This window comes from Nanorana parkeri, unplaced genomic scaffold (genome assembly GCF_000935625.1).
Source record: "Nanorana parkeri isolate BGI_ZX_2015 unplaced genomic scaffold, ASM93562v1 scaffold1713, whole genome shotgun sequence".
Lineage (NCBI taxonomy): Eukaryota > Metazoa > Chordata > Amphibia > Anura > Dicroglossidae > Nanorana > Nanorana parkeri.
Genome location: NW_017307981.1, coordinates 36,091 through 59,852, shown reverse-complemented (window position 1 = coordinate 59,852; position 23,762 = coordinate 36,091). Strand labels below are relative to the sequence as shown.

At 39.4% G+C, this 23,762-nt stretch overlaps 1 protein-coding gene across 1 annotated transcript in view; it reads left to right on the top strand.

Annotated features, from left to right (window-relative positions):
• Positions 1-23,762, top strand: part of DOCK8 (dedicator of cytokinesis 8) — a 129,582-nt gene that overhangs the window by 105,321 nt on the left and 499 nt on the right. Inside the window, exons 34-48 of the mRNA XM_018571256.1 lie at positions 2,227-2,317; positions 2,735-2,831; positions 3,933-4,067; positions 4,607-4,759; positions 6,718-6,876; positions 8,351-8,451; positions 9,520-9,712; positions 11,152-11,295; positions 11,935-12,066; positions 13,280-13,414; positions 14,441-14,530; positions 14,619-14,855; positions 16,167-16,310; positions 17,054-17,160; positions 18,953-19,123. Coding sequence (XP_018426758.1) covers positions 2,227-2,317; positions 2,735-2,831; positions 3,933-4,067; positions 4,607-4,759; positions 6,718-6,876; positions 8,351-8,451; positions 9,520-9,712; positions 11,152-11,295; positions 11,935-12,066; positions 13,280-13,414; positions 14,441-14,530; positions 14,619-14,855; positions 16,167-16,310; positions 17,054-17,160; positions 18,953-19,123 — 2,089 coding nt within the window. The remainder of the gene's footprint in view (positions 1-2,226; positions 2,318-2,734; positions 2,832-3,932; positions 4,068-4,606; positions 4,760-6,717; positions 6,877-8,350; positions 8,452-9,519; positions 9,713-11,151; positions 11,296-11,934; positions 12,067-13,279; positions 13,415-14,440; positions 14,531-14,618; positions 14,856-16,166; positions 16,311-17,053; positions 17,161-18,952; positions 19,124-23,762) is intronic.

Here is a 23,762-nt window from a genome sequence, read left to right as displayed (position 1 = left end):
GTAAGATGATATTTGGAGACCAACCACTTACAGCAGGAAACACAAATGATGAATCAATAATAACAAAAGTTGGAACAAAATCTTTAAAAAAAGAGGTTATGTTGTCATAGGGTGGATGTGCAGTTTGGTAAGGCACATCCCTTTTGGTGTATCGTAAGTACTGTTTCTTTTTATTGTCAATAGAAAGCCTACTGGCTTAGACTGACTGGTATCTGAAATTAATCAGATCAACCCATTACTGCATTTAAACGAGTGATTAGTTCATGAGAAACCTGGGTGCAACAGTTTGTCAAAGTATATCTGAGGCAAAAAATAAGAACAGTTGTACATTAACAGTTTTAGAGGAAGGTAGAGACATACCCTTTGTTACACTATCACTCTATAGAACCCCTAAGCTCTCCTGAATTGCCATTGTAAATACCGACCTGGGTAGTAGATGCATAAGCACGAATCTACCCCTATCCAGCAATACAATTCTGGACTGAGGCAAATTTGAGACCGTGAAGTTCATGTCTTCTGAACTAAGAATTTGCATTGGCATTTGAAGGTAGCTGTGGGGTGACCTTGAGGAACAGATGGTTGAATTTAAGATATACCCTGTTATCATATGGTGCTTTCTTTCCTCCAAAAGTGTTACTTTATATTAGTTCAGTACTGAAACTTTGTAAAGACTTAAGAATTAGTCAGGTTATGAAGAGGTGGACAGAAATCAATCAAAAACGCTTCCAGTACCAAACTGACATGAAAGACAATAAACTGTTCTCTAAAACTGCTTTACCATGATCGATAGAACTTTGAGGTATGCATAGCTGAGAGTTGGTATGTCTTACATGGAGGTGTGAAATAATGAGGGGGCAGTGTTATTTAATACCCCACTGGTAGTTATCATGGGATTATAGTAAGCCTGATCCTTACATGTAGTTTGTGGAAATAATTTTGTATTAAGATTGCTCATAGTATCCAGTCAAATCCATAAGAATGAAATAATATTCACAATCACTTTTCCGCTAAACATAAGTACGGGTCTCACTGAAAATATTACTACCCTATATAATACCACTGAGGATAATACCACACACGCGTGTAGATGGTAAGTAGCAAGGGAATCAACCTATATATTGGGCAATCTAAAACTATCCTACTATAGCCGTCTCTCAGTGTCCAATCAGATATCAAGCTGCAGTAATCCCCATAGCAATCGTCATGTAAGCTTCCACTGGGAAAATTACTGATCCATGCTCATACCCTCCATCAAATGGCTAGAGCCACAGCTGGGCACCGAGAGGTACGGCCAATGTACAGAGCAGAGAAAGCCAGCTATGAAAGAGTCCATCCATCAGACAAACAGTGGAGTTATCGTGTAGTCCAGTATACCGGCGACTGGGGGAAGGTTTTAGGTGACGAGCGATCTTCCATTGATGCGTTTCCTCCGTAACAGCCATTACATTGTCGAGATGTAATCATTTGGTGCTTCCACTATCTGATAGCAGAAACCTTATTCATACACAGTAAGATATCTGTATGTGCAGTGGCTATAACTTTTACTTTTCTGATAAGCCCTTGAAACTGCAATATAATTTAGTTGTTATGGCCAAGAGTTTACGTACAAGTGTGTGGACGTTTGTAAACGAGTACATCATCTAAAGGACATCTAGCACCTTTATATTGTAAAGCAGTTGAAGTACATCCTCAGACCACTGCAAACAGGTTTATTCCACAAATGTGCATGTCACCGGCAAGGCCAATATATACTGTAACTGCCTGTTGATGATATAAGTGCACCAACAAAAGACCCTTTTCAAGTCACCTTTTATTCCTTCTCATATGCTGTGTGCTTGACTGAACTAAATCATTGCTCAGTACATTTCATAAGGAACTACAGAAATAACTGGAGATGGAGTATACAAATGCTAAATGTTAGTTTAGCACATCAAATGGGTGTTTCCACACTGGATAGATGAAAGGTCAGTTTAGTGGCTCTCTTTGTATGCATTCTTTTCACTGAACAGGTTTTGCTGAGTACAAGTACTATTTGATTTATACATAACTGTTAATTTTCAGGTTCGTATCTTTAGTCAGTAATGAAAAGTTGGTCATTTGTCTGACATAATACATCATTCTTACAGGATATGTTCTAATAAATCATGCATGAAAATGCAGGAACTTTTTATGCACAGGTTGTCATTTGCACTCAGAAATTATAGGTGACATTGTCTTTTTCTGTAGCGGGGAATGACAAATTTGCTGGCCTTAATGAGAACCTGCGGTGGAGGAAAGAGCAGACACACTGGCGCCAAGCTAACGAGAGACTAAATATGTAAGCACCTTTACTTTGTGGTACCGTATCAATGAGAACAATAATATATTATAGTAGGTTCATATGATATAGTATAGTATGCAAAACACTGAGTATAATAACACATTGGCGTAAGCATAAATTACTGTGGATGAGACTAATGAAAATGTATGATTAGAGAGGTTATTCATGGTGTACTAGGTTCACGTATATTACACCCTTTATGGAAGCAAATGACTGGACAAGTAAACATGCTATTTAAATAAATGTAAAAGCTACTGACAGCGAAGTAATAAACAAATGCTTATGGCTGAATATTGCTGTAATGAATAGAACAGCATAGCTACATTTACATTAACAAACAAGTGTAGCATTGTGTGCCTGTTGTTTTGATGTTAGAGAGAGACCACTCTTGAATAAAATATATTTCTATGACAGGGCAAAGGCTGAAATAGACCAGGAGGCCATTATGTGTGGAAACTTGGCTACTGAAGCCAACTTGATTATTCTGGATGTGGTAGAAACCATATTACAGGTGAGATTTAATCAGCATTAAGGACTTGTGTATGCTAGACCACTAAAATCTTTTCTTAATTGTTTTCTGCATATGTTTTTTTTTTAAAGAAAATTGAAATCGAGGATCTTAGATGTACTTAGTAAACTTCAGGGGACTAGATTTCAAACTTTTTTTTAGTGTATGCTCACACCTTTAGAGCAACTTATTGAAAAATTATATTTGTGCAAGTCTCTATTTTTATAATAGTGAGCCAAATTTGAAGTGTTATGTCAAAAGTTAAAGTGACACTAAACTCAGGAGTTAAATTTTAAAAATAAATTCAAGTACCTTAACTATTAACAAAAATGTATCTTATTGGTGTGTCACTTGGCTGTAGATCCTCAAATCATCTCTGAATTGGTGTTGACACTGTCCTTCCTTCTGGAGGGTGGCTACTTTTGTTCCCCATGGTCCCTGTGTGGGTTGTAAAGTAGCCACCGCTCCAAGCTCACTCCTGTGATAGACTACATTCTCATGTTTAGTTTACTAATTGTATTGGGATTGTAGTCCATCACAGGAGTGAGCTTGGAGCAGTGGCTACTATACAACACACACAGGGACCATGGAGAACAAATATAGCCATCCTCCAGAAGGAAGGACAGTGTCAGCATGAATACAGAGATGATTTGAGGATCTACAGCTAAGTGATACACAAATAACATACATTTGTGTTAATAGTTACGGTGCTTGAATGCATTTTTAAGATTTAACTCCTGAGTTTAGTGTCACTTTAACGAGTTACATGTAGTGAAAGGAATGTTTTACTTTGAGAAAAAGTGGAAATAATTTCAATGAAGGACTTTTCCTCAGTGGCAATAGTGCTCTCAAATCACAGACAATCATCTGGTTTTCAGAGATGAGATTTGTAGTGTTTTTTTCAGCCAATGCAGAGCATGCTGACAGCTGTGAAGATGAGCAAATCAGAACAACCCAATGACTAACATTCCACATTGGGAGTCGCTACCATTGTAAATGTGGTTTACTGGAAAGGCTGAAACCCTGTAAATATTATGTTGAAATAGTATGCATTCTATGTCATTTTTTCCATATCTTTCTTTAAGTTCCTGTTAATCATTTTAGGTCAGCTTATCTGCAGACTGCAAGGATAATCAACTTGGAGGAGCCCTTAAAGTACTTGTGCACTCTCTGAGCACTAATCAGAGCAACACCTACCTGGCCCACTGCTTTTCATCCATCCGGCTGCTTATCGTCAAGGTAAAGTAACAATTTAGTCAGAAAGCTGATGCTGCAGTGCAAAGGAACCAGAATGCAAATGACGGTTTTATCCATCACTGAATACATGCTAGACATGGGTGCAGTTACAAGTTCAAGTTGCTGCCTATCCATAGCTTTATAACTGATTTAGGAAGAGTGATCATGGAGTATATTCATGTAACAGAATCAGAACTTACCTACCGTAGATATGAGGATATTTTTGGAACTATTGACATCATTGAGGATGAGGCATTTTGTGCAGATTCAAAATGTAATATTGAAGGGAAAAGTAAAATGCAGAAGCAAGCAGTGCTTAGACCATACTGTATATAACATGGGGAACATTTTGAAAGAATTTGCTAGTAGAAGGCACAAACATTATGTCTATGTAGAATGGAAATTAGGAAAAATAGTAGCACAAGTGAAATGAATTTTCACTTTATCCAGTTGTTCTACAGTTTAATGTTTACTCAGTGCTAATTAAAGAAAACATGAACATAATTACTGTGCTTTTCTAACCTTCTAATTCCCCCTTATAGGCTGGGGACTTCCTGTTTGAAGAAGAAGTGGAGCAATGTGCTGATCTCTGCCAAAAGGTCTTACATCATTGCAGCAGTGCTTTGGAAAGCACAAGGAGCCAAGCGTGTTCCACCCTTTACCTGATCATGAGATACAGCTTCAGTAGTACCAGTGTAGGTTCATGCAATCTTACAGATATATTGAAGAAGTATATAAATGTAGGATTTTGCTAAATGTAGAATTGAAGCCAAAAGTTTTTTTTCTGTTGTGGAAGGAGTAAGGGAGGGTTATAACACCTGTCAGCTTTCTGTTTGCCATCTTTGTCCTCTGTGCAAAGAGATTTCTCTTTACTTCCTGTCCAATAGCCACAACAGGAAGTGAGAGCAAATCCCTCCAAAGTGAGGGAAATCTCTGGCGCTCAGCAAGGTCATCATAACTAGTATCCACATTGAAAGATTTCCCATCTATTCCTGTTCAGATGACAACATTTAGGGTCTTCTTTCACTTTTAGTAATAACACTCAACAGGACAAGGAGATAGGGTGAATCTCCCTAATGGGGACACATACAGTAATGAAAACCTGACAGGTGTTCTATTCCCTTTCCACTCTATCCAAAGTTAAACAAACATTTTGGTTTCAGTTGCACGTTAATGCTATTATCTGTTTGTTTACATGTACCCAACAATTTTTTACCATTACTTTCAACATTACTTTGCACAACATTACTACCTTTAACCAATAGTAAACATCATATCCTAATATAAGCAGTCAATCAATTCAAAGTAGTATTTCAAGTGCAAGTGAAGTCTGGTAAGCCGAGCCACTATTTGGTTTCCTATATCCCTGGAGTCGTTCCCATCATTATCTCCCCTGCCTTAGTTTCAGGCTCTGTTCCTTCCCCTCTGCTAATAATTGGGGTGGTCCCATGTTTTTGCTGCATTCTACATTGTATAAAATATATTTAAAACCCAACAGGAAAAGTGGAACTCTCATAATTGCTTCAGAGTGCCAAATCTTTAAGTAAGTCTGTGATAGAAATAAATTGTATACAAATGACACACATGTGGGCACTATAGGATACAGGTACTCATTAAAATCACTTTATAACTTCCCTCAAAATTACTACTGAATCCAGCATGTAAATGCCCACAATCTGGGGAATCTGATACTGGGGAAGAAAAACACAAAGCATTACATTACTGGGTGTGGTATGAGGGTATGGTTGTTTTCCGGGACCCATAAGGGCTCATTCACACAAGTGGCGGACTATACTGGTAAACCAGCAGCCTCTAGGCATTCAGGAGCCGAGACTGCTGCCTCCTGAATGCCCTTTTTTATTTGATACCAAGGGGGATTTTACATGGACCATGCTGCAACTGCATGCCAAGCCTTTTGCATGGTATTGCAGCACAATCTCATTCTCATTCAAATCAATGGCTGTGTTTGGCAGGCGGCAAGCATGACGTGTGGTATCATTTTTGCTGCACTGCAAAGCATCGTGGTCATGGCAATGTGTACAGCACTGTCCTGCTGCAATGATAATTTGTCAGTGGGAGGCCAGGGAGTGGTAAAAACGCAGATTAAATGCCTGTTTTTACTGCCAGCTGCACATGTGAACTCTACCTTAAGAAGGTTTTGCAGGATAAGGGGCTCCCATCAGTGCTACACTTCTAAGGGCAGTTGTAAAACAGTTTTCATGAGTGCTGGCATCTCATTGTGCCTGCTCTATGTTGAAAGTAACCATTACATTCCTAAGTTAAATGAAAAGGTTTGGTTGGACTGGATCTGTAAAGCAACCCATCTTATATACAGTGGTACCTCGGTTCACAAACTTAATTTGTTCCACGATTCTGGTCGTGAACCGAATCAAACTGTGATCAGACTGCGATTTGACTAAAGGAAGCCACGACCATGTGTCAGAGCAGGGAAGATGGCTGTGGTGGTGTTCGTCACTCTATGCGGAGTCCGCAAACGGAAGCAAAATTTTGCCAAACTTCCTGTTCACGAACATAATTGTTCGCAAACAGAAGCGTTCATGAACTGAGATACCACTGTACCTGTCTTGACTTGGATAACAATAAAATACATATATTAATATCTTGAAAATGTGGATATGTTTAATTCGTCTAGAACTTTGCCCGAGTGAAAATGCAAGTTACCATGTCATTAGCCTCACTGGTTGGGAAGTCACAGGATTTTAATGAAGAGTATCTTCGCAAGTCACTGAGGAGCATTCTGGCATATGCCGAGGAAGATGAAGATATGCAAACCACTTTATTTCCTGCACAGGTAATGTACATACTGCATTTATATGCGCATACTATATTGATTATATGTATATGTGTGATACATAAGATAAAATGCAACGTAAGGTGGCACTATACTGGCCATCAATGTAAGAGGACACCACACTGACTATCAATGTAAGGGTCCATCGTTACACTGATTGTCAATATAATAATAGGCAGGCATTTCTCGTCTGACCATCAATGTAATGTTACATTTATCTGACCACCAATATAAAGGGGCATCACATTCATCATTAATGTAAGAGGGCACTTCTCTATTTACCACAAATGCAATGGGGCACTTGTTCACTGACCACCAAAGTAAGGAGGTATCTCTTCACTGACCACCAATGTAATAGGGCACTTTTTTACTGACCATCTATGTAAGGGGGCATTTCTCTAATGACCACCAATGTAAGTGGGTACTTTTCCACTATCCCTCAATCTAAAAAAGAGAATTACACTTGATCAGCTCAGTGGACATGTGTTAATTACAGTAATGTAGTAATGTTTGTGTTAATTACAGTAATGATTCATAATCTATGTGGTATGGAAAAATCCCAGTGACATTTCCCTAAATGTACACAACACTATACTTTTATAACATTAGCAAAAGAGGCTTTATAAAACACAGCTTGTTTTTCAGGTTTAGCTATGTCAACATATTCTACAGAATTGCAACTGGAAAGTAAAGCCATTGTTAAATGTCATAGGAACTGTGTGGTGCGGTGTAAATATAGTTGTGTAACTGTCAGATGTAGACCAATTCCTCTACGTACTTACATATGGAGGAAGGCCTTCTCACGACACTTACATATGGAAGGAGGCCCTAGCAATATGTTGTCATTATTAAGAACCTGAACGTGGCAGCTGCTTAGTTTTTGCATGGAAAAGGTGCACACAGGTGATGTGACTCACAAAGCTAACCATCAAATTATACACAACCATATTCTATATTATGTTTCTCATATTTACATTTAAAAAAGAGGCATTGATATGCAAAACATGTTAATTCACACCACCCTGCCAAATCACCTCCATAAAGTGTAGTCTCACTCTAACCTAAATGTTAGTAGATAAATTGAAAGGCTGAGAGTAAGTTTACTTGGTATTAAGACCTGTCCTTCGTAAAGTTGCAACAACACACAAGTTCAGACTTACTCTAGGCATGTCAAATGTTAATATAGTCTGTGATCAGCAGTGATGTTTTTACTAAACCCTTTCTAGTCCACATGCTAGCAACAAAAAAAGAGAGATCCAGACCTTTAACTCTGTATACACAGTAAACCTTATTAATTCAGTGAAATAGATTATGATTTTTGTCTGGTGCTGGACAAGACCAGTAAGAATCAAGCCTACACTCTAAAACCTCTAAAAGTACAAATGTTTTTCACCCACGTGATGCTTTACTTTCTATCAATGTACCATCTCTCTATTATTGCTACCAGGTATTATCAAGTCATTCCTCTTTATAGGTAAATGAGCTCTTGAACAACCTGAACAGTATTCTTTCAGACACAGTGAAAATGAGAGCATTCCAAAAAGATCCAGAGATGTTAATGGACTTGATGTACAGGTACGTGTTACAAAACACATCCAGCTCATTTTTTTAAATGCATGCGACTTAGGAATAAACAGATTTACATCTGTGGACATAGCTATAGGTCACTGCAAGATAAAAGCTCCTCTTCATCAGTTACTCCACCCTGAAAAGCTGTGTACATATCTATAGTTAGCTGCAAGACAAAAGCTGTTCTTCATCAGTTACTCCACCCTGTACATGTGAATTATGTTTCTATCAGTAGCTGTTGCAACACAGGTTTCACTTAGCATATTTAAGTCATGTCCAGAGTTCAACCTACATAAAATGGCAATAATAATGGTCAAAGTCTTCTTTTAGGATATAAATTAATAATGCGCGAACCATACTTATATTATAGGAACTCCAAGCTTGGGCAGAAAGCAAAATTAGTACTAGATGTATTTCCTGCAATACAGGATTTAGCTTATTTTTTCATGTTCTTGTTATATCCTACTGAGTAAGGTACAGATTGGCAAGTCAACCACACACAATTCAGCAGGTAAAATTCACTACCAGAGTCTAAAAAAACACAGATAATAGCCTACTTAAAGTGTATCTAAAGACAGACTTTTTTTGTGAGGAAGGGATCGAAAACCTGTTAAATGTTTATTGCTGTCTGAGCACCCGCTTGTGAGATTTACTTTCTCTCTACTTGTCCTGACGACATTATCACAAGCATTAAAGTGAGACGATAAATCCAGAATGGACAGTTGTCTCCAGAACAGGAATAGATGGTAAAGCTTCCAATGGGGGACACATGTACCGGTGACAATTTCCTAAGAGCCAATCTCCTCTGAATTTTTAAATATTCACTCTCATTTTCTGCATTGTCTCCCAAACAGATATAGGCAAAAAACTGGCAGGGGCTCCAACTATTCTGTACTCTATCCAAAACAAAAAAGGTTTTGGCTTTAGACAACACATAGGTGAAGAATTACGAAACTCAATGGTGAACAGTGATGTAGGCCCCCCTTGTAGTAGGCAATAGTTAACATAACTCTATTCAATTAAAATGAGATTGCTGAATATCTATAGTCAAGAATGTGTTTATGTTTTAATTAGAATTGCTAAAGGTTACCAGACATCACCAGATCTGAGGCTCACCTGGCTGCAGAACATGGCAGAGAAGCACGTAAAACGGAAATGTTACACGGAAGCAGCCATGTGTCTTGTCCATGCTGCGGCACTCGTAGCAGAATATTTGAGCATACTGGAGGATTGTAGCTACCTTCCGGTTGGCAGTGTTAGCTTTCAGGTAAGATTACAGTGTAGGTATATTCTGTAGTTTGCGTATGATAGCTCATTGGATTATTGGTTTGCCTTGAAAACTGCTAACAATTATGGTATCCTGGGGTCAAGTCTTACCCAGCCCTGATTGACTGTATTGCCATTGTGATGCATTGGCTTTTGTCCTTTCTCAGTCAGTAGGTATTTTTTTGAACATAGTACAACCAACAAATAATAAACCAAATATATTTGCTGATGTATTGAATGTGATTTGTACAGATTGTGTCTGTAGCACAACTAAAGTAATTTTTTTCTAGAAGATACGTGGAGGCTGCCATTGCTGACATCCCCCTGAATAAGCTATGACTATATTGGTCTCTGGCATCAATACTTTCTTAGTCGTTAACTTGAAACAAGCATGAAGATCAGGAAAGTCAGAAGTCCTTATCTCTATACTTCTTCAGGGATAGTAGTTCAAAGTAGCCAGAGGGTTTACATTGCATACATTTCAATTTTGTCTTATCCCCAGCAATTATTTTATACTCAGTATTTGTTTTGAGGCCTGGTAACAGCAACCATTTTCCCATTTTAAAATAACAAAATCTGGCCCATTTTTATGGAGGATGCAGCAGACTGAGCAGCAATAAATTACTGTAGTTTCTTTAGCACCGAATGCCACCCTTCCCCTTTTCATGTTTCCCCTGTGCTTTATTTTGTTTAAAGTATTTGTTACCCCAAGAATTAAGATTCCTCATATATGTTGAGATATTCATATAGGTCTTAATAAATGTAGTCTGTAATTATTTATTGTATTTTTGCTGTTAAATACTTGGCGATCCTGCCAGTTCTCTTTTGCTCCCATTTCAAACTGACCACATCAAGCAAGGGCACAGATATCTGCTTACTTAAAATAAAGGGTCAAGCAGGTTGCTGACACTTAGTCAGAAAAAATGGCTTTCACTATACGGCTCAGTCTTACATCACACAAAGCTACAGACGGAGAATGTACTTACCCACTGCGTGTAAGTGAGCCTGCGTAGTGAGAGCCGCTGTCATTTAACAGCAGCTCTAACAGACTAGTAAAAAATGCAGCTGCCTGCCCCTTTGTTATATGCTATAAGGGCACTATATACCTTTCTAAATTGTGACAGTAGGAAAGACAGAACCAGTGAAGTTAACTAACTAAAAGGTTGTTCTATTTCCTACTCATTTGTGGCTTTAACTTCTTTCTGGCCTTACAGTTGTTTGCTTTTGAATGCGGAATCTAAGCACAGAATTTAAAAAATTGTACTTTTTCTACTGATCTCTGCATGGCATGCCTCATTTATGTATTAGCTCTCATACAGTATTTTTACATTAAAATATTTTCAAAGTTCGTGTGTACTTTCACTTTAATGTACTGTAAATGCAGGAAAAAATATATACATCCAGTATTTATTTTGCAAATGAAACATTTGATCTTTGCAGAACATTTCTTCTAATGTGATAGAAGAATCAGCAGTGTCTGATGACATTCTGACCCCAGATGAAGACGGAGTGTGCTCTGGAAGATACTTCTCAGAAACCGGACTGGTTGGGCTCTTAGAACAGGCTGCAGAACTCTTTAATCAAGTAGGTTTTAATCTTATATAAAGGAATTACATTTTTTACCGTCTGAGGAGGTCCAACTCACCCACTCCTCAGCTCTGACTGCAGTACTTATATAGGCAGCAACTGCAGAAGGAAGCTGACAGTGTTACTTCACAGTGCCCTGAATCTTGCAGGATCATTTCTGGTCAGAACAAAGAAAGTATTAGAAGGAGGGAAACCTAATTTTTCCCTATGACTGTAGAGTTTGGCATGGCTACATTTTGACATATATCACTACATGGTTACAGATAAGGTAATTTAACTGCAAAAGAGCCAGGTGACAAAGGGAGAACCTGTACATAAATGTAGCCCTGAATTTCCAGATGTCTCCATATGCTAGAAAGTTTGGAATTTAAAAATATACACTTTTGAGTGTACTGTAAAATGTACATTTTTGATATCCTGAAGTGCTTGAAAGAATATCAGAAGTTAGCTAAAGAGATTGTAAAACTCAGTATTGCTTTCTCTACCTGTAGAAAACACTAGAGAAATAGTAGCTGTGGCACCAAAGTCACAGGAGAACATCAGTGGAACTTCTAAATATGTAGACAGCTGAGAAACTATGATGTTTGTGACACATACTGTATATTGTAACTTAGTGCTTTTACTTGTCTGTTACAGGCAGGATTTTATGAAACGGTGAATGAAGTCTATAAGATTGTCATCCCTGTTCTTGAAGCTCACCGAGACTTCCGTAAGCTTGCATCGACTCATGAGAAACTGCAGAAGGCCTTTGATCGCATAATACACAAGGTACCTGAGAGTGACTAGTACATTGTAAGCAAGTCTTTAACAGCAGGGGAAAAAAATATTATGACTAATTTAGTGGTCATTGTTAAATGGGCTTTACACAAAGGATGCTGTGTGACAGGTTGGCTTCCATTAAATGGGTGATTGGTTAAGTGAAATTTGTTGTGGCACAGGTAGATTGAAAAGTAAATGACATTTGTTGCATTTCCTGAGTTTACTGGACAGATTAAGACCACCATAAGTAAGATTCTGGCATCTTGACTGATCTGGGTTCAACTACTGTTTGGGAATATTCCTTTTGTTGATATTATAACTACTTTGGAAAAACAGCAGTTCAGATTTAATCATCTTCTACCTTCCCAAACAAACCTCATCAGTCTCATCTGTCCAGCCAGCGCCACTTTTGTTTTACTTGGGTTTAGACACACCCAAGAAATCATTCACCCCTTTGGACCCCTTATTTATTCCTATTGAGTTTCCAGCAGGGAAGTTGTCATGAATACTGATTTAGGGATAATATCATGTGTGGATGAAGCACCGAAAATATTGTATGATTATACAGTAATTATGCATAATCAGTGGCGTCACAAGGAGAGTGCAGGGGGTGCGTCCCGCACCCGGGTAGCACCATTGGAGGGGTGACACCAAAATTACTTACAGTCATTTTGGTGCGGTGACGTCTCGGCGGGGTGACACTCGGTTACCGCTTCAGGTGTCACCCAGCCTCGCGACGCCCCTGTGCATAATTCATAGATTTTTCAATAGATCAATTTAATTTGTTCTTTTGGGCTGGCATTTATTAAAAACCAATCAGTGAACTTCTGTGATGTCAGGAGACATGTTGGCATGATAACACAGCTGGAAGATTGTTCCTTATGCACTGCCGCCTTCCCTGGTGGATAAGTATCATATAGTGCACCTACTCTGTTGCCTGCAGTCATTGCTGCATAATAGACTCTTCTGCCCCTGATTAATAAAATGTATGACATGATTAGCAGTCCAGGTCCATGCCACATTCCAGGAATGATCTGGACTGGCCAAATGATTTCAGTAATTAACACATTGAAATGATGTGTGGTGTGGACAGGGAGAACTGCTTTTTAAAAGAACTACTAAAACTTGCATATTTAATAAGGATTAATAACGTCAGTTTTAATATTTTGCATGAAAAGTTTACTTGGTCAAAACAAATAAATATATAATTCATTGTTAATAGGGTCAGAAAAGGATGTTTGGAACTTACTTCCGTGTTGGATTTTATGGGGCAAGATTTGGAGATCTAGATGAACAAGAATTTATTTATAAAGAACCAACAATCACTAAGCTTCCTGAGATTTCCCATAGATTAGAGGTGAGTAAAGTTCAATGGCAAGTTCATTTACTTTGTAAAAAAAAAAAAAGTATTACAGTATCCATAGACTTGACAGAATCACCATTTACTTTATAAAGAAAAACACTTACAGTGTCCTTCCTGATCCTGATGTTTTTCGAGTTTCTTCTATTTATTCTCAAGGGAACTGCTGACGTTTTGGCTTGCTACTGTATTCTCTGAGTAAAGGCTTATGACAAGGTTATTTGGCTGCTCTGTTTCTCCATAATAATTACTATGCATGTTAAAGGGCTACTTTTAAAGATTGTTTGGCAGTCAGTTGTGTTTGCACACCTGACTGCCAGTTAATGTTTTTTGCTTAGGGATACACCGATACCGGTTTTCCGGTACCGATATTTTTTTCCCGTACTCGGCGTTACCAGAAGTCTAATTAACGAAGTCGGGCGGCGTGTAATGACTTGTTGCTTGGCTTCCTGATTAGCCAGGAAGCCGGCTCCTCGCTCCCTTGTCACCAGGTGACGAGGAAGCATGGAACCAGCCTTCTGGCCAATCAGGAAGCTGGCGGGCGGGTTATGACTCGACGCCCAGCTTCCTGACCAATCAGGAAGCTGGGCGGTGAGTGATTACATGCTGCCCAGCTTCCTGATTGGCCGGGAAGCCAGCTCCATGCTTTCTCCTTACCGAGTGACGAGGGAGAATAGAGCCGGCTTTTTGGCCAATCAGGAAGATATGGGGCAGGTAATGACTCGCCTCCCAGCATCCTGATGCTAGAAGTTCCAGTATCAGTATAAGCATCAGGAGTATTTTACTTGTACTCGCCCAAATACGCGGTATCAGCACTGATACTAATATCGGTATATCCCTATTTATGCCTATTTTAAACTGGACATACACAGAAAAAGAGTGATGCACAATGCAAAATTGTAAATAAACTAATTTGGTATTAACACACAGTCTAAAAAAAATAAAAGTGTTGCCATAGTAAAACCATTGGCATAAGAGTCCAAGGGTGGATAGTACTAATGTACATCTCGGTTTCCACTGCAGGCGTTTTATGGGAATTGTTTTGGGGAAGATGCAGTAGAAGTGATTAAAGATTCAACCCCAGTGGACAAATCAAAGCTGGATCCAAACAAGGTACACATATATTTGCAAAAGTTTATTAATAGTTTCTTTGTTTACAGTGTTCACTAGTAAGCTAATATCCTGTCTTACGTTTCTTCAGGCCTACATCCAGATTACATTTGTGGAACCATACTTTGAGGAGTATGAGATGAAATACAGGATGACCTATTTTGAGAAGAACTATAACCTGCGCAGATTCATGTACACCACACCATTCACTCTAGATGGACGCCCGCGTGGAGAACTAAATGAGCAGTATAAGAGGAAAACTATCTTGACAACAATGCATGCGTTTCCATATATAAAGACCCGCATTAATGTCATCCAAAAAGAGGAGGTAAGATAAACAAAAAAGGGAAATCATCTATTTTTAAGGTGGTTGAACAGTCACCAGGGAAGAATGAACATTGATAGTTGTGGGTATTGCATGGCTCTCCTTTTCTATACAATCAGGATTCTATATGTCATTGTCAGACATTGACTGGCAAGTGTGGGTCTGTGTGGCTTCCAGTGTCATACTCAGCTCTTTTATCAGAGAGTTTAAGATCATTATGAACATTCTGCACATATTTCCATAAATGTAGAAGTTCAACATATCACCAATTCATTAACATACAGTAGGTACCAATTAGCCATGGCATGTTTGATCACAGGCAAGAATGCAGGCTTTAGAGCGCAGGGCTCCTTTTTCCTATCAAGTTTCACTTATCTCCTCCTGTGTCTTAATTATATGAAGTTGTTAGAGCCAAATTTAAAGAGAACTCTGCAAAATGTGTTACATTTCCTGCTCTGAGGTGCAGGCACAATCCAACAATCCTCTAATGTCTATGGGCAGCATAAGGCTATCAACAAATATCACACGATTGTCTCCTGATCCTGCTGACAGTGACTACACTGGATAAAGAAATAAAGAAAGTTGGTTTCAGGGCATTCCAAGACCTCAGCTGAGCACCATGAATATTTAGTAGGCATAAAATGATTTCCCAATATCATTGACAGCAGTGTTTGTTCTAGGAACAACCATGCTGTGGTCATATATGCTAGGCCTAAAAAGACCTGTTACTTGTCTTATCTGTGTATGGGCACCACTTCATGTAAGGCTTTAATGAGATTTACTGCTACAAATATATAACAATACTTCTCTTTGATCCAGGAAAACAAAACAGTGCAGGTCTTGACAATGTCACAATGTGCTTCATTGTATTTACACTGGCAGCCAGCTCACAATGGATGTATGTTTACTGAAAGACATGGTTCCATGCCTGAAATGGGATTGCTGAGTATTTTGTAAGCAAAAGCCACCTATATTAATGGCAACAGATGTATTAATTGTTCACAACTGACAGCTGCTTTATTTCCATTAGTAGGAACATGTATTTTTTTGCTCCAAAAGAAAAATGTTCACAGTGATCCAAGGCCTAGCATTGTCTTGACATGTTCAATAGCAGCTTTTGGTGATACAGTAAACATTATCTGAAGCACAGCCAAGGAAATCCAGCTATTCGATTAATTTGCTGTATAAATGTAAACTGACAAATAGATGAGTTGAAACAGGAGACAGTGCACTGTAAACTTGGTTTTTGCACTTTTTGCACTAAAATTCCCTGAACCACATAAAAATATATTTACAAATACATTTGTTTTCTAGTTTACCTTGACTCCAATTGAAGTTGCCATAGAAGATATGCAGAAGAAAACTCTTGAACTGGCTGTTGCTACCAGCCAGGAGCCACCAGATGCAAAGATGCTTCAGATGGTGTTGCAGGGTTCAGTGGGAGCCACAGTAAATCAGGTATCAATAGAAATATATTTTAATAATCTTAATACAAATGAAATGTTATTGCTACTAGTAATCATGGGTCATCCTACCAGGGTCTCCATAACAGCTTTAATCCAACGAATAGAAGAGTACAGCAAACTGTGGCAATTGTCCACTAGCATTTTGTTTTGTGCAGAGCTAGAGTGGGTAAACTGTAGGCACACTTCAAGTCTATCATTGTAGACTTTTTCTGGAATCACAGTTCAGTGAATGGTTGCTGTAATAATTGTGATTCTACATTTGTTTCCCAAAATACTGTCTTGTGGGCTCTCAAGTCAACAAGAAATGAACTATTTATTTATCATGGAAAACACAATTACAAGCTCTTAAGCTTTTTGCTCAGCTCCCAGTACCTTTTGACAAAGCATTGGGACCTGCTTGTGGATCCTATACCAGTGTACACAGTTTGCCCAGCTAGTGTTTAGAGGACGTATCTCGTATGTATGTCTTCTATATAATGCTACTGCATAGTGAACAGCAAATCTGCAGTAAAAATGTGTGTATCCAATATCATCATTTTCAGAACAGTTTGTACATAGGGTAACACACAACATTTCTTACTGGTTAATACATTGTTTGGTAGCTTTAAAATATTCCAGAATTTCTCTGGTCTGTAGCATTTTTGGTAAACTTTCTGATGAACATTCTTATAAAACAAGGGGCTTTTGACAAACTAACTCCGGTCTAATCTAATCATTCTCCTGTATGTATTTTAGGGACCACTAGAGGTAGCTCAAGTGTTTCTGGCTGACATTCCTGCTGATCCTAAGCTGTATCGACATCACAACAAGCTGAGGTTGTGCTTCAAAGAATTCATTATGAGGTGAGGCTAAAAGAGTCTAAAGATAGATTGTAATGTGCAGTGAGTCTAAACCCTAAGATTCTAAGTGTTTGCATTACGATATTATATATACTGTCTATAGTTTTAGATACAATATTTTTCTAGGAACATGAACAAAAGTTGTGCCTAACAAATAAGTGAACAAGGGAATAGGAGAATTCCCTCAAAAAATATTGTAATAATCATAGTGAGATGTGTGTAAGTTGATATCACTTCGTTGAGCAGATGGAAGCTTAAATAGAACCAGTCACGAGTGGGCTTATGCAGAATTCAGAATATTATTTCTTTAAGTATTAGAATTGTACAGGCTTACTAATGAAAGATTAATATTTCCCCCTTATTTAGCTTTATATACTCTGTCAAAAGTATGGTATACACGGTTAGAATTTCAAACAAATGAAATTGATTTGGAAACGTTCATTTGATTTTATAATTGTTGACGTGGTCCAATCGATGATCGATTTTGACCCTAGTGTTGACAAAATTTGAAGGAACAAAATTCTAACAGTGAATGTGTTTTTTTGTTCAGGAAACTATTCATTCCAAAATCAAATCTTAATTAAAATGAAAATCAAACAAAAATTCGAACAACAATCGGCAAGTCTCTATGGCATTATCAAACATTCCAATGGGATTTTTCGTACCAATATTGATGCGAAAATCTACCCATGTATACCCGACTTAACATTTTCATAGAGTGAGAGGTCACCTGAAGTTGCTGCCTTACCACACACATTGCACATTTAGTAGATGGTAGACAATGTGTGACGTCAGGCAGTTGATGGCTCAGTAACTGGCAGACTTCAGGTAACTTCCAGCTCAGCAATGGCTGCGCGAATATGTCAAAAAGGGGCAACATATACAGGTTAATATTTTCTTCAGTTCAATAAAATGGGATATAGTGGTTAAAGAGGACATGTAAAAAAAAAAACTGCTGCAGGTATAAATTGCTTGCAGCAGCCTCATAAACCCTGCTATTACTTTGAAACCTGGGCCATTCAGACAGGCAAAGCTTCAATACTTCAGGGTAGTGATGGGTCTTGCCACTACCTCCTGCTCCCACACAGTCCTACCAGCCCATCACAATGTTAGGTTGCTTCAGTGGCCAATAGGAATGTGTAAGAGGCAGGAAGGACTAAATATTTACATGTCATATTTCTTTTTTTAAGGAACAGCCAATTGTAGTTTGGTTGGAACGTATGATTTTGTTGGTGTAGAGCAAATGGCAATTCTTTGATTTAAGGATAAACACTAACACAAATGCATTTTAACAATATGTTATGATGTATGCAGGAATGAAGCCTTCAACTGCTGTATAAAGGCATCATTCGTAAAAGGGCCGCTGTCAGCGATCCTAATAGAGTGGGGCTTGGCTGTCAAATCAAAAAATGAGCCTCACATTTTAGGCTGTAAGAGCAGTTTTTCCAGTGTCCTGTGTGGGTGAGGTGGGTCCACATTCTGTGCTGCCTCTCACTTACCACCTAATGATGTCTGTCTGCGTTGGCCCAGCTCTACCCACAAGTGTAAGCAAACCTTTCCATAACTCCAAAAGCTTATTGAAATAATGCTAACATATTTTATGATTAAAAAAAAGATAAGACACAACTTACCAGTATGCATATATACCTGTCTGAGAATTTAAAAGTAAAGAACTATTCAAAGTATACCAGGTTAAATCTCATGTATGCAAATTAAATTACTATCACAGCTTTACATGACTTCTACAGTTACTTCCTCATACACACAGTGGTCACAGTGAATTTCTTTTTTTCAGGTGTGGAGAGGCAGTAGAAAAAAACAAAAGACTTATTACATTTGATCAGAAAGAATATCAGCAAGAACTGAAGAAGAATTATCACAAACTAAAAGAGAATCTCCGGCCCATGATTGAACGCAAGATTCCGGAGCTGTACAAAATAGTGATAAAGACACCTAGTGACACAAGGTGTGTATTACAATTGTGATTCATTTCTTTGGAAAAAAGAAAATGGGATTTCTGTACTTTACTGTAAAATCAATTTTTTGGAGTTCATTGAGGGACACAGGAATACAGTCAACTTATACTGCCACCTAGAGAAAGATTGGACACTGGCAAACAGTAAGTATGCCTCAATTTTGTGGCAAACCAGTACAAAGTGCATGCTCATAAACACAGAGGAGTGGGACCTATGCCCCTTAATGAACTACAAGAAATGGATTTTTCTTTCTTGTTCATAGAAATACATGGGCATTTAGATACAGTCAGGATGTCCAAAAACAGTCCATCTGAATGGGTGGGCAATTGCAACAAAACACTACAGGCCCACACAAAAACAAGAGAACCAGGGACTGCCTGCAGATCCAAGAGTTACCTGAATGTCCTAATGCCTGAAGCTGGGATCAGATGAGGCCTGAACATCCACCTGATAGAACTTAAAGAACATGTGACCAGAAGACCTGGTGGCAGCTTTGCAAATCTGGGTAATCATTGCCTGATACTGCCTGAGATCTAGTTGAATGCACCTTGACTAGAGAGGATGGAACTTGATCCTTAAGACCATGAGTTTGTGTGGGTCACCTCCAAATGATGTACCAAGAAGCTGGTTCTCCCTTATAAAAGTCTTTCTAAAAGGAGCAGTGGCTGTGTACCCACACAACACAAACTACACCCTACACAATTACATGGAGGGAAATATACTTCTGATGAAGTGACACAGGGATGGAAGAACGCAAGCTTCCTGGTTTTGCGTTGAAAGGTTGAAACTATCTTAGCAAGGAAGATCTGGATCTCAACAGCACTTTGTGCTTGTGTAAGACCAGATTTCTTTACAGGATAAGGCTGTCAGTTCAGATATTAACAAGAAATGCAACCTTGTGAGTGAGAGTGAAAAGAGAAACACCTCTGATTGGTTCAGACGGTGGTTTTTTAAGTGCCAAGAGGAACAGCAGATGGGGGAGCCACATGGGAGACACCCTGTACATAACTTACCCTTTATGGCACTAAGGGCCAAATGTTGATCCAGGCCCATTTGCCAAAAGGCCAGGATTCATCCCATTGAGAGTTTCCTGGGTTGAAAATGTCTTGCTCACCAGGCAATGGTAGACATTGTGGTAAGTAGATTTGTTAGCTTTTAGCATTGTGGCAACCACCAATTTTGCGATGGCTCAGTCTCTCAGAACCTCGGCTACAACATCAATGCTGGTAAAGCCAGCAACTGTGATCCAGGGTGGCAAACAAACCTTTGACACAAAAGATTTGGACCTGTGACACAGGTCTCGGAACACCTCCAGGTGTAGGGGCCACTTTCCTGGGTCCAGGCACTGCTGGCTGAGGAAGTATGCCTGCCAATTGTCCATGCCTGAGGTGTAAACAACTGACAAGGCTGGGACATAAAGTTCTGTCCAGGACAGATTTGTTTGCCACAGGAAGACTTCTAGTTCCTCCTCCCTGATGATTAATGTTCACCACTGCCGTGGTGTTTTCCAACTGTATCCTGATCGGATGATGCCCTCAGCCAGGGTATCCAGAGTGGCAGGGAGAACCATAACGCTAGACGTTCCAAAATCAGTGCCGTCGTTAGTGTAAGACTGCACAGGCAGCCGACAGAGGGCACCGGGAGTGAGGGGGCTGAAATATGCACCTTCGCACCAGCTCTGCATTCTCTACCAAGTTCAGCCCCAGCTCCCTGTCCCCGATTCTCTGCACCCGGCTCTACACACTTTCTACTGCAGCGCCCCTGATCTTGGCTACATTCCACAAGTACTACTTCCTCCAGTAGCCCTAATCTTAGCTCCTCCCCTCTCCCCTCTTAGCCTGTATTTCCAACTCTGTCTAGTGCTTGGTAATGTTGTCTTCCGCTGTCTGATTGAGCCCAGGTTGTGTGAGGGCTCCCTGCGGGATCAGAGCGCTCCCTCTCTGGGACTGCACTTATCATGCTGGCGCTAGCTTAAGCTATGCACCTTCGACTGTGTAGGCAAAAATCCTGGCAGCGGCCCTATCCAAAATGTTTATCTGGAGGTTGAATTTCTCCAATGTCCAAGTCCCCTGCGCCAATAGGGAGTCCAGGACTCCTTTTTAGCCTGGCAGATTGGCATCTATCTTAAGGATCTTCCATGAAATCAGAAGAAAGAAACTCACCGATTCCAGAGCAGGGTTCCTGTTCCACGAAACCAAGAAGAACTTTGACTTAGGTGCCAAATGAATCGCTCTGTCCAAGGACTGAACTGACTTGCCCTGCAATGACAGGATATTTTGTTTTAGGAGTTTGGAGTGGAACTTTGCAAATATGACTTGAAAGAGATTACCATCAGTCCTAGAACTCTCATGCAGAAATTAAATGTCCGGCAACTCCTGGACTGAGAAGTTTGTCCTGAGGGAAAAAACTCTGAATTGAGTTGTATCTAGGATTAGACCTAGATATTCGAGGCAGTGAGTCAATATCAGTACTGACTTCTGAAATTTAAGGACTCGGTCAAACCTCTCTAAGGTCTGCCAGAACCTGAGCTGACTGTTCCCTCAGCAGAAATCCCACATCACAAGTAAATTTGCTATTTGGCCCATGAAACCTTGCATAAAATCCTTCCAGAGTAATGCAGAGGAGGTGGCCACACTGACGGAGCTTAGGAAGACTCCAAGAAAGGCATAAACTCTAGCAGAGGGCAAACTTCCAGACCATCTGTATCAGGCTGCACTGTGAACTTTAGTGTAGATTGCCCTGGAGCCACCCGGTAAAGCTTCTTCCCACATGCCTAATACCAGACATTTTGAACAAAAAGGTGAAATGCAACTTAGCTTAGGTATAAGGCTAAGCTTCAAATACTCACAGACAAAGCTGCTTGGCAGTAGAGGTAGGGTAAGGCAGCCCGCCGCTTTCAGAATACCCAAATAGTGCTTGGAGCTGATTGGCTGCTGACTGCAAGCACTGTTCACCTGACAATTTTCCAACATGTCCCTTCAACAAAAGTCACTCTAACAATCAACTTTTGATGATCAAATTTCAGCTGATTCCTGCTTCTTCAACCGAAATGCAATCCATGTGTACCCAGCTTTAGTCGTGGGGCATAAAGAAAGTATTTTCATGGCTCTATTCGCTATCCTAAACTGAGGAATATACCCTGTATCTTTGAGATATGTAATAGAAGTAAGACATGTTGATACCGTCTTTCTAAAGAAGGCTCTATGGTGCTTCAAATTCCTAATGAAAATACCAATTTTATCAAAGGTATGTAATTAGCTCCTGGCTGACATATTAGGCCTGAATTTCTCATTCTGCACTGAACATATTTGACATATCTTGCTGATGGAGTGTTTACTTCTTGATAAAAATAGGGAGTGTAAATGACTCCCTGACGCCTTGATCAGGCTTCGTGTGTGTCCTGTAACACTTGTCAATTACCAATGTCATTGCCAGTGTGCCACAGTCTGTTTATTCAGTGGGAAACTTGTCCGTGCTTTGAGTCAGTTTGTGACTGACAAATGGCTTAGTGACAAAGGAGCTTTTATTTCTGTAGAGTGTAAACGGAATGAGGATTCTCAGAGTAGTGGGCTGGAGTCTTCCTTCACTTCACAGATGGCTGGAGCTAGGTGAAAGCATTCCAGGCATGCAGAGAATTGCAGGCAAGCTTGATCTGTGTTTTGTTCTTGTCATGGAGAGGGATGTCTAATTAACAGAGAATGTATTTGTTGACCACAACATTTTCATTCCAGTCTGATATCACCCGCTCTGATATAAGAGCACTAATATGGAAAACAGGTAAAACATTATAATTATTAAATGTAATTATTCACTAATGTTTAAACACAATGTGATTATTATAGTTTTGCTACCCATCAGTAGCAAAACTATTCTGGTTAGATCAGAACCAGCAATGCAAGTGAAAACTGGTATCATGGCTTCAAACAGGCTTAATGGCTCATGATGTGCATTATTACCAGGAAAGGGTATATTAGTCTCTCAAGATATCATACGCTAGAATTAAGGACCTCACACTTTTCTTATGTGGGATTGTGTTACAGCACAAAGGAGTTCACCCCTTTAAAGTGTATCTATAGCCAAATGTCTTTTTAGTTTTGCATAGAGTGGTGAAGGAATACAACCACTGTAAGGTTTTACTGCTGTCCGGAGCTCTGTTGGAGAGATTTCCATTTACTACTATCAATATTAATCTCCTGGCTCAGCAGCTCAGAATTTCAGTGCTGGTACAAAGAAGGATTGTGTGGTTTACACTGCCCCTTCTTCCACCCTCATCCATTCATAAAATGTCTTGTATTCTAATCAGAGAACACATAGAAAAGGAGGGGTGAATAACCGACATGACCTCCCATTGTCCAATCACAGAATTCCTTAATCAAAGCTGACGGTAGTATCGGGCATGAATACAACTAAGATTTTTTAGCATGCCCAGCAGCCATCTAGGCTCAGTATATACAGCATTTAAGGTAACTTAGCTGGACCAATTAGACATTTAAAAACAAAAAAAATTTCCTGGAGTTTTACTTTAAAGTTCATCTCTAGGCAAACACAAAAACTACCCCCACTGCTTGTTTATGTCTAGGGGCTGGAGTAAAAAAGATTTACTTACCTGATCCCCGCTCCCGCTGGCTT